Below are 16426 nucleotides of genomic sequence, written 5' to 3' on the forward strand. Positions count from 1 at the left end.
TTAAGTATATCTACCCAGCCAAATGTTGCCTTACAGTCCAGCTTTGGGATGGATATCCCCAAACACCCCCCACCCAAAAAACAAACCACAGAACATCCATTGCAATTTGGATCTGCACTGGTTTTCACAGGTGTATAGGAAAACTAGAAAAAGTTAACCTTCCCATGTATCCTTGATGCCCATGAAAAACCTTTTGAAATTGAATTTTAGCACGTCAGTTGTTAATGTGTGTGTATCATATGTACTCTTTTTAACAGGCAGAGCTGGTTGCTCAAAGAAGGGCAGAGCTTTTGGTAGAACAAGCAAAAAGGAAAATGGAGGTAAGATACACATTAAAAATAACAAAAAAACATTATGATCAATTCACAGTGGTACCTCAGGTTAAGAACTTAATTCGTTCTGGAGGTCTGTTCTTAACCTGAAACTGTTCTTAACCTGAAGCACCACTTTAACTAATGGGGCCTCCTGCTGCCGCCACGCTGCTGGAGCATGATTTCTGTTCTCATCCTGAAGCAAAGTTCTTAACCCGAGGTACTATTTCTGGGTTAGCGGAGTCTGTAACCTGAAGCGTATGTAACCTGAAGCATATGTAACCCGAGGTACCACTGTATATTGGATTTTGTAAAGTGGCTCTCAGTTTGGCATCCATGGTGCTTATTTAAAAAAATAACTGTGTTATAAATGGACTTGGGAGAAATTGCTGTTTATACTGTATTTCTGATTATATAGGAGCTTTCCCATTCATAGAAGGGCATTTTGGATTCAACTCATGACTCCCTTTTTATATATGACAGCTGTCTAAATATAGTCAAGTATCTACTGCATATTAGTCAGGGAGTAGGTACTTAGAAATTAGGGCATATAAATTAATGTGCAGGAAAAACTTGGGCTGGAAGCAGTTTTAATAAACAGGCAAAACAATAATACGCTTTTTGTGTATAAAATTAATCCCTTAGAAATCAACAGGAATTAATTTTTATTGACTGTGATATATTCCCCTACCACAGTTTTTCTGTACCACTACACAAATAGTGAACTGAGAACAAGAATCAACAAGCATTGCCATAAATTCTATTTTACATAAATGTTTTCAGGAATAATATAATAATTAAATATTCCATTTTCTCTTTTAGGAGGTTGCTGCTAGGCTTGAAAATGAAGTTCCTGATGAAGAGGAGGAGGAGGAGGAGGAAGATGATATTGAAGCTATTTTGGAAGAAGAGTTCCCAAAAGAAGAAGATGAGGGAGAAGATGAGGAAGAGGAGCAGGAGTCTGATGCTATTGAGCGCATGAGAACTGAACTCTCAGAGAAATATGAAACTGATGTTACTAATCTGCAAGCAGTGCAGGTATTTTCAGCATTGTCTGATGTATTGTATTCTGCTTTAACATAAGTGTAACAGAGACTAAATGACACTATTTTACTATATCTAAAAAGAAGATATGTGAAATATCTTCTTTTTAAATCATCAGTATTGTATTCACTTTTACAGAGCAAAATTAAACACCCCAACAGACTTGCTTCCTGGAGAATGTATACATAATTTGTTCATGAAGAGGAAATTGTAGAAATTTCCTGCTGCATATCAGATGTGCCAAATGGAATAAAATATTGGGGGCTCAAGTAAGCCCTACCACACATAATCACAAGACACGGCACACCCACACAATTTGAATGGCAATGCCCATCAATTTTGAGGGGCAGCCCCCTCAGATATTTTATGGGGGGTGAAGGGACCTAGGAGTTGACTTCTATGGTCAATATACATATCTTCAATAGGCTGTGAGGAATGTGCCTATTTTAACTGAATTTTGTGCATAAGGTACAGTAAACACATTCTCCAGTCAGTATGTATAATTTCCAGGGAAAAAGCCATTGTTTTCTATCTCTAGTTCAGAAGTGTGCTGTCTGAGCTTCCTGGGCTACACCTGGCCCACTGCCTGATCTTATGTGACCCACAACATACCCTCCCACTGATCACTAATTTTCTGCTAAGTGCACCTCCCAGTAAAAAATATATAATATGGACTGTGTTCACCCAAGTGGTTTTTGCCTTCCTTTTGGCCTTCTTCTATAAATTGGCCCTATCTCCCACAGCTATTGCAGGAATTATCATCGAGCAGAATGATTTCAAATACCATAATCTGTTTCTTTTAAAAAGGGCTAGAATTATGGGGGGGAAATGTTTTCAAGGAGCTTTAAAAACAGAGAAAATGAGCTTACTTAAAATGATTTATGATGCCCAGCTAAATAGAGGTTGCACTGCAGGGAGCTGGACTAGATGACCCTTAGGGCCCTTTCCAGCCCTTCAATTCAATGGTTTTATGGTAGCCAATCCTATGTCAATTTTAATACCCATAGTTGTAAATTTTGATTGGAGATCTGTTGAGCAGCCTTGTAGGTTGTTGATTGTGAGATAGGTACCGTAGTTTGCCAGATATCACAAGTCAACCTGCCACCTGACACATAGGTACAAATCTCCTGCTAAATATTTTGTGTTGCCTGCTAAATATATTGCTTTATTTGCAAGGTGTTAAGTAAAGGTATAGTTAAACAATAGAATTTGTTGCAACAACATGGATGACTTTAAAACTGATATTAGACAAATTGATGGGGGATAAGGCTATCAATGCCTACTACCCCAAACAAAAGAGAATGTGTCTCAAGATGCTAAAGGCGGTCTTTAAATATAATGATCTGAAATGTGTTGGGCTGCTTTGAAAATATGATCCATTTTGTCAGCATCTTGAGACACATTCTGTTTTGTTTGGGTGCTCACTTCGCATGTCTGCAGTCTTTGCACTTCCTGTCAATGGCTACTAGTCATGATGGTTATATATTACTTCTATGACCCGAGTATCCCTCTCCGTATCAGTTGCTGGGGAAGCAGAAATAGTGAGGGAGTTATTGTGCCCATGTCTTGCCTGAGGGTTTCCTATAGACATCTGGTAGGATGCTGGATTAGACTGGCCTTTGGTCTGATCCAGTAGGCCTCTGTTCGTGTTCTTAAGGATTTACTTGGCTTTGTTGTTGTTATTTCTGTTTTGCTTGCTTTTGTTCTCAGGAGGAATTTGAAAAATTGTTGATACCCGAAGTAACTCTTGTATCCAAGCGAAAGCCTCACATTGTGTGCTATCAATTGTATAAAAAGCTGAAGGACCTAATAGAAAATCGTGAAAGCATTTTTGAGAAATGTTATCCAATAAGCTTATCCCTTGCACGCAAGATGCTAGTTCTTGCCTATAAACATCCAAGCAATTTTGGCCAATGGGACCCAATCAAGGTAAACAACCTTTAGGAAAGAATATTTTGCTTGTTTTTTACCATTATTTCTTAAATCACTTATGTGGAGTCATATATCAATTCTTATGCATAATTGTGCTATGCTATTGTTTCTAGGTATTGTTTATTATTCTAAATTGGTAAAATAGGATTGATTGTGCAAATATAATATCTGCTGCTAATAGAATCAGGGTGGGAAACCTTTTAACCTTGAAGGCCACATTCCCTTCTGATCAACCTTCCTAGGGCACATGCCAGTCAGTAGGCTTTCTACAGTGGGCTAATCTGTTCAGGCTTTCACACTCCTCTTTATCATCCCTCCAAGCAAAAAACAAACAAACACCATGATCATAGCGAAAAATACGGTACTTTAATGGCCTAGTTTAACTGATGTGACTGTTCTTGCCAACTTTTCCTCACCAATTATTTGTGCTAGCATAAGTAATTTCAATAGAAAAATAGGAAAACTTTGCTTCATTCTTATAAATTAAAAGATAATATTTGTTAAATTGTGAATATACCGCATTTTTCGCTCTATAAGACGCACCTAGTTTTTGGAAGAGGAAAACAAGAAAAAAAATACTCTGAATCCCAGAAGCCAGGTCAGCTAGTGGGATCGGAGTGCAGCGATCCCGCTGGCTGTCCTGGCTTATGGGATAGCTGCACGCAGCCTCTCCCGGGCAAGGGGAGCCTTCATCCCCTGCCCAGGAGAGGTTGCGCACGGCTAAGGCTCCCTTTAAAGAGCTCCCAGAGTGTGTGTGTGGCTCTTGGGGGCTTTCCCTGAGGAGGGAGAAGGGCAGCTCCACATAGCTCTTTAAAGGGAGCGCTGAGCAGAGCCTCCCGCCTGCATTCGCTCCATAAGACACACACACATTTCCTCTTACTTTTTAGGAGGGGAAAAGCGCGTCTTATAGAATGAAAAATACAGTACATTTTTTCATTGGAAAATAGTTACAACAGCAGTTCTGGAGGTCAATAATTCTGTGTTTATTACAGCTAAGTGAAGGAGATGCAATCAAGCCTTTTCAAAATCAAGATACTCCTAGCTTTCCACTTATCCATCGGAATTGTATTTATTTCTTTACAAGCAAAGAGAACAGGGATACATTCATGAAAAATCCCATCAAATATCTCCGTCAGCCAAAGCCAAAGCCAACTGTGCCAGTTAAGATTGCAGTTGTGGGGCCTCCAAAATCTGGAAAGACTACAGGTAAGTCTTGAGTCCTGAGTGTATAAATGATTATATAGTTATAACAGTATTGCATTTATGGAGAGGATGGTATTTTTCTGTTCTACCAGATAGCTATACTGCTAGTAAGTTCATTTAGTTTTTTCCAACACATTATTTTTTTCTTGGGTGATGTTAAACTGTACAAGGGATCGCCTTTAGCAGGCTACTTTCAGAAAACAGTCATAGCAAACCTTATGCTTTTATCATAAGCATCTAGGTCTAATGACACATCCACAAGATATGTTTGAAGTACATGGCTTGTTCCAAAGGAACCTGGAGACTGTAGTTAATCCCTCACAAAGCTACAATTCCCAGCATTCTTAACAGCACTCCAGATTCCAGGATTTTTTGGGGGAAGCCATGTACTTTAACGGTCTGGTGTCTGAGGGTCACCTATGACTGTGATTTTGCTCTATTGACACAATCATTTTCCTTTTAAAACATAATGGTCAGTATTATGTGTCGGTGTGGTCAAAAGCTGCTCATTAACAACAAAACTGTTTTGCAGTTGCCAAAAGATTTGCAAAAGAATATGGATTGTTGCGCCTTTCCATGGGAGATGCCATCCGTATGGTGTTAAACAATCAGCCAGAGACAGAACTAGCGCTTATATTGAAGTGGCATCTGCAGAAAGGATTGACTGCACCTGATGAACTTGCTGTGAGGGCTCTAGATATTTCACTGATGGATACTGTGTGTAACACCTCAGGGTGAGAGACTTTCATTTTAGTTATTTCATAGCATTGCTTCCAGATGGGTCACATTTAGGTCTACATCTGCATAACATTGCTTCCAGCAGATATGGAAGGCAGTTGCCTTTGTCTGCCATGCAACTCTGCCTTGCCTAACATAAAATGAAAAAATGTAATAAATAATGCTGTACAATTTGGTCATAAAGGTTCAGATACGCATGCTGGCAGATTATAAGTATTTCTCATCAGGGTGTTTTGGTATTCTGCATTAAAGGAGGAGGATAGTAAAAATCATACTTGAAATTGTGAAAAGTAGTTTGTTTCCTAATCCTGCAAATATATATTTTAGATATTTTTTTAAGCCCTGGTGAAACAGAGAAGGGCTCTGGCTGCAGTCCTGTGCATATTTATCTGAATTATGGTGCTGGAGGAGACTCTTGAGAGTCCCATGGACTGCAAGAAGATCAAACCTATTCATTCTTAAGGAAATCAGCCCTGAGTGCTCACTGGAAGGACAGATTGTAAAGCTGAGGCTCCAATACTTTGGCCACCTCATGAGAAGGGAAGACTCCCTGGAAAAGACCCTGATGTTGGGAAAGATGGAGGGCACAAGGAGAAGGGGATGGCACAGGACAAGATGGTTGGACAGTGTTCTTGAAGCTACGAACATGAGTTTGACCAAACTGCGGGAGGCAGTGGAAGACAGGAGTGCCTGGTGTGCTCTGGTCCATGAGATCCCAAAGCGTCGGACACGACTAAACGACTAAACAACAACAAATCCCATTGAACATAATGGTCTGGATTGCACAACACACCTTTGTGTTGGATTGCACTCTGTACTCTGAACACAACAGAGTGCAGACTCTTGGAGAGGAGATCACAGCCCCTTTGCTCCTTCCCAGGTGCTCTGATGCTACACTACACTAATCCATGACTTAGGCATGTCATCCAAACCCAGACATGTGTTTAGCTATTCCGAACATACCATGGGCCCAAAACCATAGGACAGACCTTGTCTACTACTTATGGTAAGTCTGGAGCAAGCTAAACCATGAACTCAGGTTCATAGTACATGCTAATCAAAGCTATGGCTTAACTTCATGCAGAACAGCAGTAGAGCAACTGGGGAGGAACAAAGTGGTCACATTCGCCTCTCCTGGAGCCCACACATTCATGGTTTGGCTTAGTATGACTTGTGAACCAGGCCATTATTTTAGTCTATAAACATGTACAGTCGTACCTTGGTTGACGAACTCCTTAGCAGCCGAACGTTTTGCCTCCCAAACACCACAAACCCAGGAATGTTCCAGTTTGCGAACATTCTTTTGGAAGCTGAACATCCAGCAGGGCTTCCAATTGGCTGCAGGAAGCTCCTACAGCCAATCGGAAGCCGTGCCTTGGAAGTTGAACGGACTTCCAGAACGGATTCTGTTTGGCTTCCAAAGTACAACTGTATAAGATTCCTGACTAAGGACAGGAGGAACAGATTCTGTAGTTGATATGCTATAACGTAGCACAGGAGTGATGAGCTTTCAGCTTAAGGGTCAAACTTGGCTTACTAGGCCTCCCTATTTGCCCTGCAAAGCTGAGCAGCCACACCCATCGCCCTTACATCTGTCATACATAATGTGTGGATTGAGGCTTCAAAGAACAATTAGCAGCTTAAAGTGGGCTTATGATAGTTGTTGTACTGGAGAAGGTGTGATCCCAACCACCTATCAGCTGATGGGCAGTAGGTTTGTGACTTCCTCAAGGAGGAGAAGCAGTTTCCAGTCAGTAGAAACAGATTCTCTATCCCATCACTGATGGTTTGGTGAAGCTGCCCTGACATTATAGGTGAAAAGGAAAAGCATGGAGAGGCTTACAAACTGTGGGGCTGGCAATGGCCCTTGCACCCAAGAACCCCACACAAGGTGGGAAGGGACATCATGTGACTGACAGGTGGGTTGCCCCTGATAAAGTTTGCCCACGGAGCCAAAAAGGTTCCTCACTTCTAATTTAGGACTATGTACAATGTTGGAATACTATTGAGGCCTGCTAGCTCAAAAATACCTACTTAGTTCTCTGGTGAATGATATTATGTTATGTTTTGACAGCCTATTCTAGTTTTATTCAGTCCCTTCAAAATGTAACCCTGGTTATGTTTCTTTATAAAAAGGCTGATTCAAAGCTTTAAGATAATTCTGGAGATCGGCACAGTGCCAATAGGAATAATAAAGAATGAATATGCTGTTTCGCTCTGTTTATTATTCCTAATTCAGGATATCCTGGCATGTGTATGGGCTTCATCAACAAGAGTTACTGTTATTGAAATTAATAATAAATCTGAACCCAATCTCAATTGTGGTCATTTTCCCTCCGACAGAGTTGTTATTGATGGATACCCTGTGACAAGAAAACAAGTAGACCTTCTTGAAGAAATGAAAATCATTCCAGTAAAAATCTTTGAATTAGATATTGATGTGAAGGAGGTCCTCAGAAGAGCACTGCAGGATAAACAAATCCCTAACAGGTAGCAACACCATGAAGGGTGTGAAGTAATAACTCCCTCAGGTCACATTAATACAGTGGTACCTCGGGTTAAGTACTTAATTCATTCTGGAGGTCCGTTCTTAACCTGAAACTGTTCTTAACCTGAAGCACCACTTTAGCTTATGGGGCCTGCTGCTGCCACCACGCCGTCAAAGCACGATTTCTGTTCTCATCCTGAAGCAAAGTTATTAACCCGAGGTAGCTTCCTGGTAGGTTTCTCACACATGGACCAAGGAAGTAGTGAAGTGGGAGCAGTTGGCCATTGTGCACTAACCTACTGCTCATACTTAGCTGATATTGAAGCCTAATGTTAATGCATTTAAAATTGTCTTCTCAGATATCCTTATCCAATGCACGACAGCTCCCATATTCTCTCTATCAAGAATTCGTGTTACAGAGCACAAACAGAAGAAATAAGACCTTACTACGAGGAACAGCACCAAAACTGGTATGTGATTGATGCAACACACAGCAAATGGTGGATCTGGAACAAAATACTTGAGGAAACTCAAGCAATCACCAAGCAGATCCAGATCTATCTGGAAAGAATACGACAAGGTAAGCAAAGAATCCTGTTTTAAATTAATGGGGGGGGGTTGTTAGTGGATTTTATATGTAATTCTATTATGTTACTTGGATTTGACTTTAACTTCAAATAAATGAAGATTAATATGAAACTTAAAAATAGAAGCTCAGAGTCTGATGAAGAAGCAAATGACCTATTTAAATAATAAAGAGAACATGAACCCATTACAAATCTTTGGGCTAGTCCACACTGGGCTTTATCATGACTTTGAAGTTTTTTGAGTCCCAGATTTCTGGCCATTGTTCACATTATGTTGCTCTCAACCAGAACTCATCCCATGAATCACACCAAATCAGGTGGAAGAACCTAGCACTCCACAGGTGCAAGTTTACTCCAACCAATTTGGGGCTATTTCCTCCCTCCCTCCCACTGCAACCCCATAAGATGCAGCCCACAATGCTCAGTAGGTTCCCACCCACCACTACCCCCCCCCCGGCCCTCAGGAGAGGCTTTGGTTGGGAGTACGGGGGGTGGGGAGTGCTGAGAGGAAAGGAAAGAGGAAGTTTACTTTCAGCTCACGCAACTCTTACCAATTCAAAAGTTCTGCAGTTATTATCTGTTTTTATACATTTTGGGCTGCTTCTTGCCCATCATCTTTCAAAGGGGTTACAAGTCAACCCAAATGGTAAATGGAATGGTAGTGCTGTTATCTGGTAGAGTCAGGATCCTTCCAGATTGCCCTTTCACCAATATGAGGTAGGGCCAGCTTGAAACTTGACTTCAATTTTTATTGTTGTTGTTCTTACTCATTTTTTATTCAAAGCAGCATTTTGTAAGCAGACTCCAGATTCTGTTTGGAAACTGAAGTGAAAAGCTACATATGGTCAAAGTCTAGTTATAATTTAGTGTCCTCCATGTAAAGAATCCATTTAGCAAATGAATTTTTTTCAGCTGTGAATGAAATACAATACTGCTAGTAAAGCAAACTTGCACGAAGCATTCTAATAAATTAATCATGTGTAGTAAGCCTTTAGATTCCACAAACTGGTGAGCTTTCTCTGCTTCATGGAGGCTAGATTAAATTAGAAACATCTTTCTAACTCCTTGATATTCACAGAAGTAAATCTAACTGACCTGCCAACCAAGCTATATACAGCATAACATACTGATTTGCTCTGTATTGTTTGGTATAGCTTTTGCATTTTCACATATCAGTAGAATAGGTATAATCTTCCAAATATGCAGTGTCACAGGTGAAACTTCACAGCATTCTATCCAATTGTTAACAGGAATGGCAGCCAGTATTGCCGATTTGTGTATCATGCCGCAAGAGCTGCTGTCTCGGCTGGGAGAGTTTGGGCAATATTGTCCTGTCAGCCTTGCAGAAAAGGGAGAGCTCGTTGATTGTTCTGTAACACCTTCTCTAAAGTTTGCAGCAGAATTTCGAGGACATTACTACAAAATGGCTGGACAAGAGGAACTAGATGTAAGTATCTAAAGGGGTAGAATATATATGCATAATCCATTTGGAAAGCAAATGGGTGCTGGCACAATGAATATACAAATAAAAGTTCAAAGAGCTGGTGTCCTGCAGTAGCTCAGTGTGGGCTGGAAACTCCCTACTTGCAGTCTTACCTCTGCCACAAACTCACTAGGTGGCCTTAGGCAAGCCAAAAGATTGAAGAGTTTGGGGGTATCTTAAATACTAACAAATGTATTTGAGGACTAGACTCCAGTTAGCTTCAACCATTTGCAATATGGCACTCAAAACTAGTTTACTGTTATGGGAAGCGCTTTGAATGTTTTAATTATATAGAAGTGTTAAGAATTATTGTTTTATGGATGCTGACTCCAAGAAATAGTTAGCCATTGTTTTGTTGTGGCATTTGTCATATGGCCTTGTTTTTATAAACCCTTTATTCAAAATGACTCCAGTGAAAGGGAAATTCCATTGTTAGGTTAGAATTTTCTTTCCAAATGTTTGCATTCCTGACGTGTGTTGAGTGAAATGATTTTGAGGAGGGATGGCAATACCCAAGCGTTTGCCTTTATTTTGAATAAGTTCACACCCTCTATCATATCACCTGCTTGTCTTCATAGCCTCTTTTTTCACCGAATGCTGGGCCATGATGATGTTACCTTTATTGTGTTTTCCTGGAATACTTTATCTCTCAGAATTGGATTCTGTCCCTTAAACAAAGATTGGATAATGTGCAAAAGAAAAAGCGTCCCAAAGCACCAAAATTCTGACATGCTTTTTCCACACAAAAGGTGGTAAATATAGACCATCAGTCCTGGAAGTGTTCCAAGCTAAACCCCATCACAGTTATTATATGGGCCTCAGATTTGGACAGGCACTCACCTACAGAAGTTGTCCAATCAAAGTTCTTAAGGCAATTTTTTTTTGTACCACCCTGTGTCCCAAATGCATCATTGTGCCAGGCTAACCTCCCCTCGGTAGAATTATGGATCTGGCGTAGGACACTTAACTATTGGCTTCGCCTAAACTCAAATCCCCCTGGTCTAATATCCCTAGTGCTGCAAGATTGTCACAAGAGTGCCTGGACTAAAATTGTTTATCAAAAACTTCACTCTTGTGGTTTATCACCACAACAGCTACTTACTTTGGGTTTTAGTAAAGCAAACAGTCTAATTTGTCAGCACCTAAATGATATCAAGCATCAGAACTTAGCCACGATAAGGAAATTTTGCCCATGGTATGCCTATTTTCCAGCTTCCCATTTTGACTCCTTGGCACCCTATCTGCACAACCTCACAATTCTAAAATATAGGCATGCTTTTACCCTTGCAAGATTGAATGTATTGCCCTTGGCTGCACTTAAGGGGCGATTCCAAAAGATTCCACACAAAAAACACATGTCCCTGTGGAGATAGCAGTCCCAAATCGGTGGTGCATGCCCTTCTGCCTTGCACTTTTTATAAAGACTTGAGGAATGAGATTATCACCCCTTTTATTGTCCATTCCGGGTCGCCCAACCACTGCCGCCATGTCCTTTCTCTTGGCAGATCAAGATGAACAGGTGACAGCAAAGGTTGCAAGGTTTTTAGCTGGGGCAATCAGAATAAGGTCCACTATTTGACTGTTGATTCAGGACCCTAAAGTGTATTTTATATAACTGACTTTTTATTTCTGTTCTTTGTATTTCACATTGTTGTTTTGTTGCTATGGCCAATGGCTGACGCAAATAAAGATCCATTCATTCAAGATTGGATTATGTCTTTATTCTGAAGTGCACCTAATGCAACTGGTGTAGAATGTTATATATAACAGCGGCCCCCAACCCCCAAGAACACTGGAAAATTGCTAAGAGTCTTGGTGGACCACTTAAAAAGATTTTTCTGCCTTTTGTATGACTTGTAATGTATTCTCCTATATGTTGTATGTTTTTTAATTGTATTTTTCTTGCTGATTTTATTTCTTATATATTTTATTGTATTACAACTTGAATTCCACATAATATAAAATACAATAGATAATAAAACACAACATAAGAAATAAAAGCAGCAACAAATATACAATAAAAATATTTAATTCACCATGTCTGCCTTTCACAGTGGCTATGCCACCTGACTGAAGCTCATGGACCACTGGTCTGTAGACTAGAATTTCAGAACTTCTGTTATATAAGAAAGAAGGGGGGGGGGTACATATGTTCCTTAATAAGTAGCCTCAAATGATTTTGACCATGAATGAAAACATGAAATGTTTCTCCTCCTTCTCATACATTGCTTTCAATGCAGAAATTCCTGAAGAATCCAGAATTATATGTCCCCCCATTAGCACCTTATCCTCTCCCTCTCCCACATAAACTACCAAAGAAACTGACTGCAGCAGATGTGAAGGCTTTATTTCCTATGCAAGCTGAATTGCAAGGATTCTGTCCAGTTACATACCTAGATGGGAAGCAAAGGTAAACACTTGCATTTCCAAGGATGTCTGTTAATATAGAATAATATAGAAAAATGCAATCTGTGCTAATAAGTTCTCAAAACAGGCAAACTACACCACCTTCCACTTTGCAGAATCATTACTATTCTGCATCACATTGTATTATTTATTGGACTTTATTGAATAAAATTTTAAAGTGGTGAAGGTGAAGTTAACATGGTGTGGGGGGGGGGTACTTGATAACTTTACATAGGATTTAAGAATCTTTGCATTATTTGGGTGTATCCAAAGGTGCTTTTCTGCATTCTGTAAATACCTTCCATTCACAAAAGGATTGTTTTGCACCTCAAAAAACTATGCAACTGTTACCTTTCATGGATTAAAAATTTAGATCAGCCACATGAATCCACAATCAGTAATGGACTGGATGAGGATATACAAATGTAATCCACTTAACAGAAATGTTCCTGGTTAGAAGTCCTGATCCAAGGATATTGATGTAGCATGCTTTGGATGAGGTTGTAACCTTTTCAAACAATCCAGTTCATAGTTTGGGGATGCTCCTCCAGGTGGCAGGTGTGGCCAGAAGCACTTCATAGGCAAGTGTATCAACCGTGACTTCTGGAGAAAGCAGACCTGGCCATGGTCATGCATGCTTCAGGTTGCAATCCTATACCCATTTATTTGCAATCTCCACTGAACTGAGTGAGATTTACTTCAGAGCAGGCATGTAAAGGATTACAGTATTATACAAAGACTGGTTCTTGACACATGCTGGATCTGCTCTTGAAAACACCTGGTCCAAAATGTTTTTCTGAAGCATGCAGCTTCTCTTTTATACCAGTTTCACTGGCTGCAAATCAAATTCTGGACTCAATATAAAATTTCAGTGTAAAGCCACAAATCACTTAAAACCAGGGTAAAAGAACAATGTTCTCCTACCAGCTGCAGCAAGTATGAGATGCAAATGTGGTGATGATATCTTCCTTTCATTTGCTGTTTTGAGGTATGAAGCACTGGTACCTGGGGACATTGAATATGCTGTACTTTATCGCAACAAGCTATATATTTTTGAAAGCGAAGAAAAGCTTCAAAAGTTTATGAGGTACTGAATACATCACTTTTTTACTTTCATTTATTGCTTTGTGTTTGATTTGGGTTTTTTTAAAAAAACTGCAATTTTTGTATTCTTAGATTACCAGAGAAATATTGGAACCAGACCCTTCCACATAAACTTCCCCCAATAAAGGAGCCAATATTGCTGACAGCTCTTCCCCTGACTGGATACCTGGAACAGGTTATTATTTACTGTTAATGACACTCAAATTGACTTAACTTTGGGGGCCAAGATTCAAATGGGCAGTATCTAATCTCAACGTTGCTAAATGAATTCAGTAATGTAATGAAGCCATGTCACAGCTTTAGTCTTATTTTTGCAAAGGGTTTTCTTTTATTCTGATAAACATGACTGATGCCTTCCTTCCTTTTTCAAAAGTAATGGACAGTAATGGAAATAAGGGCCCAAATGTTGCACTTGTTTTAACTCTGTAAGCTTTTGGAAGGTCATTCAGTATTCTCCAAACTGACAGGTGGTGATAAAGGTATTTATCAGAACTCCAGGGGCTGCTGAAGCTATGACTTGGATGGCAGAGTTAGGAATATGTTGAGCAACTTTCACAGTGATACAAAACTGAAAGGCACTGTAAGTGATATAGAGGAGAGAATTAAAGGCCAGATTATGAATGATCGCACCAAGCAGTAAATATTACAATACATAAAACCTTATAGTAGTGTTTATATTGCTCAACTAACATTAGTGTTTGTGTTTGTTTGTAGGGTGTGGCCACAGCTCTGATAAAAGCAATGAATGAAGTAGGTTGTTTAAAACCAAAATTTCCTTTCCTAAGTGTGAAAAAGACTGCTCTGCTGTTCATAGCCTATCATTTGAAAGGTACAGTAAAACCTGTGCTATTATAGTATGAAGTAAAATAAAATAAAAATTAGTTTATATTTTTGACATTGATCTTTTATTATTTTGCTAAACATACATGGTGACACAAGTCAATGCAAGCAGAATTCTGCTCATGCAATAAGATCTCCCATTTAACCCTCCAGGAGAGATTTGGGGGCCATGGGAAAGAGTGTTGGGATAGGAGAAAGGGGAAATCCCTTTATGCGAGTGGAAGGCTATTCTCCTGCAGGCTGGACACATTCATCCTAGAATAGTCTATGATCAAACTAGGAGTGACAAGGTAGGGTTCTATTGTGCTAGCAGAAATCCTTGCTCTGACAGAACATTCACAAAGCACACTACACTGGATACAACCCCATATCTTTAGATATGGGCCTGCCCCGTGAAAGTGGGGGTGATGGGTACTGAATCCTTCTCCTACCTGGCCCTCTTAATTCATCCCTCCAGATACTTTTCTTACACCTGGCTCCAAGAAGAAGCCCAGCTGGAAGCACAGGTGTGGGGTGCAGGAAGGATTTGACATCTAATACCTGTGCACTGCTTTTGACTCTCTAAATTGCACATCTACCCCTTCCTCTGCATGTTAATGGTGCAGACCTCCATGGATATACCTCCATCACATGTAGTTTTGGCCACTAGATAACCAAGTTAGACACTGTACCTAAAATCTGGATTTCTAGTTAGAAGCAACTGCACATCCCTGTTAACAGTAATGTAGATAGGGATTCAGTCTGGAGATCTTGTAGGCACTTGATGTTGCATAAATAATTCTATAATATGTCCTTAGGTGTTGTATAATTGCACAATGAATTAAGAAGTACAAGTGATGTGGCATAATCGGTATTATTTAACTTCCTGCAGCATATAACCCCAGGAGCTCTGATTATATACGAAAGAAGTACAAGAGGAAGTTGGAACGCTTCATAGATCATTGTGAACTTATCCCATACCTGGGAATCAAAATGACACAGAGGTATAAAGAGCCTCAAAATCGACCTATTGACTTTGATCACAAATTACATACCTTTTTGTCTCTCAAAGATGTGGATCCAACCTCTCATTAGCCTGGAATATATTCACATTTGAATGTTAAATTCTTTTGGTTTTTGTTCTGATCGTGCCCAATAAATGATGGATCTAGCGTAACAGCCTCAGCAACATAAACAAAAGTCCTATAGTTTCATGCATTTTAATGGGACAATTTGCAATTTACTCATATATTCTGCAACCAATACTAAAATATACTTGGCTTTTAATTATTTTGCTGTCATTGAAAAATATTCAATCTAAAACTATTGTTCTCTAATGCTGTTAATGCAGATATTTAAATGTAATGTATTTTATTATAAAGCCACTGAGAGAATGCTTTTGGTTTTCTGTAATTAGTGATTTTTTATCTTTATTCTTTGTGAAATATTAACTTCTACCTATATTTAATTGAAATTAAACAATATTCAACTAATACCCATTGCTTGCTACATACTGATTCTGAAGAGTTATGAGTAAATAATTTTATTTTGCCCTTCTGCATAGTATTATGAACAGGGTGGTCATTTTACTTCTGCATGTGTAAATCTTCTAAGGAACGAGAGCCACTTAGCATAGAGTAATAGTGTACACTGTCAGCAGCTGAAACAGCTGCATGCTGCTATTTCATATGTGGGCACATCTAAGAAATGCAGTCAATTGTCAATACAGTATATGAACAGTCAATATGCAGTCAGTATATGAACTGTGTTCATATATGGCGGAACAGACACACTGAGATACTTTGAATAGGTTCTCAGATGAAAGAGACTGCACCTGCCTGCATATCCCTTCACGCAATTCCTTCTTTATAGAAGTGGGAAATCAGATGTTTCTTAGATGTGGCATCTTCTGCTGTACTTGATAAACCTGTTTTCGATGAAGTAGCAAATTAGTGTCTGAGCTGAACCATTTCCCATCAATCTCCCGTTCAGGGATTTCCCCATTAAACAGTGTTTTGGTGGTGGGTTATCACTTTTTCTGGTCTTATATAAAGGGATTTCAGTTGGGCTTGTTTCCAAGTGATGCTTTTATGCTTAGCCTCCCAGCTCAGCAACTACAGTGGTACCTCTGGTTATGTACTTAATACGTTCCGGAGGTCCGTTCTTAACCTGAAGACCACTTTAGCTAATGGGGCCTCCTGCTGCTGCTGCGCCGCCAGAGCACAATTTCTGTTCCCATCCTGAAGCAAAGTTCTTAACCCGAGGTACTATTTCTGGGTTAGCGGAGTCTGTAACCTGAAGCGTATGTAAC

The 16426-nt window shown here is 39.7% G+C and overlaps 1 protein-coding gene across 5 annotated transcripts in view; it reads left to right on the top strand.

The window, feature by feature from the left end:
* AK9 (adenylate kinase 9) overlaps window positions 1-15608 on the top strand; it is a 58383-nt gene extending 42775 nt beyond the window's left edge. For all 5 annotated transcript variants that reach the window (XM_083433759.1, XM_083433762.1, XM_083433758.1 and 2 more), the window contains 13 exons: window positions 258-320; window positions 1134-1349; window positions 3066-3284; window positions 4280-4493; window positions 5023-5224; window positions 7572-7718; window positions 8076-8296; window positions 9554-9750; window positions 12027-12196; window positions 13181-13279; window positions 13369-13471; window positions 14011-14125; window positions 15008-15608. In XM_083433759.1, coding sequence (XP_083289885.1) covers window positions 258-320; window positions 1134-1349; window positions 3066-3284; window positions 4280-4493; window positions 5023-5224; window positions 7572-7718; window positions 8076-8296; window positions 9554-9750; window positions 12027-12196; window positions 13181-13279; window positions 13369-13471; window positions 14011-14125; window positions 15008-15210 — 2169 coding nt within the window. In that variant the 3' untranslated portion in view covers window positions 15211-15608. The remainder of the gene's footprint in view (window positions 1-257; window positions 321-1133; window positions 1350-3065; window positions 3285-4279; window positions 4494-5022; window positions 5225-7571; window positions 7719-8075; window positions 8297-9553; window positions 9751-12026; window positions 12197-13180; window positions 13280-13368; window positions 13472-14010; window positions 14126-15007) is intronic.
* The last annotated feature ends 818 nt before the right edge of the window (window positions 15609-16426 follow it).

Source organism: Podarcis tiliguerta, assembly GCF_965153285.1.
Source record: "Podarcis tiliguerta genome assembly, chromosome: 3".
Classification (NCBI taxonomy): domain Eukaryota; kingdom Metazoa; phylum Chordata; class Lepidosauria; order Squamata; family Lacertidae; genus Podarcis; species Podarcis tiliguerta.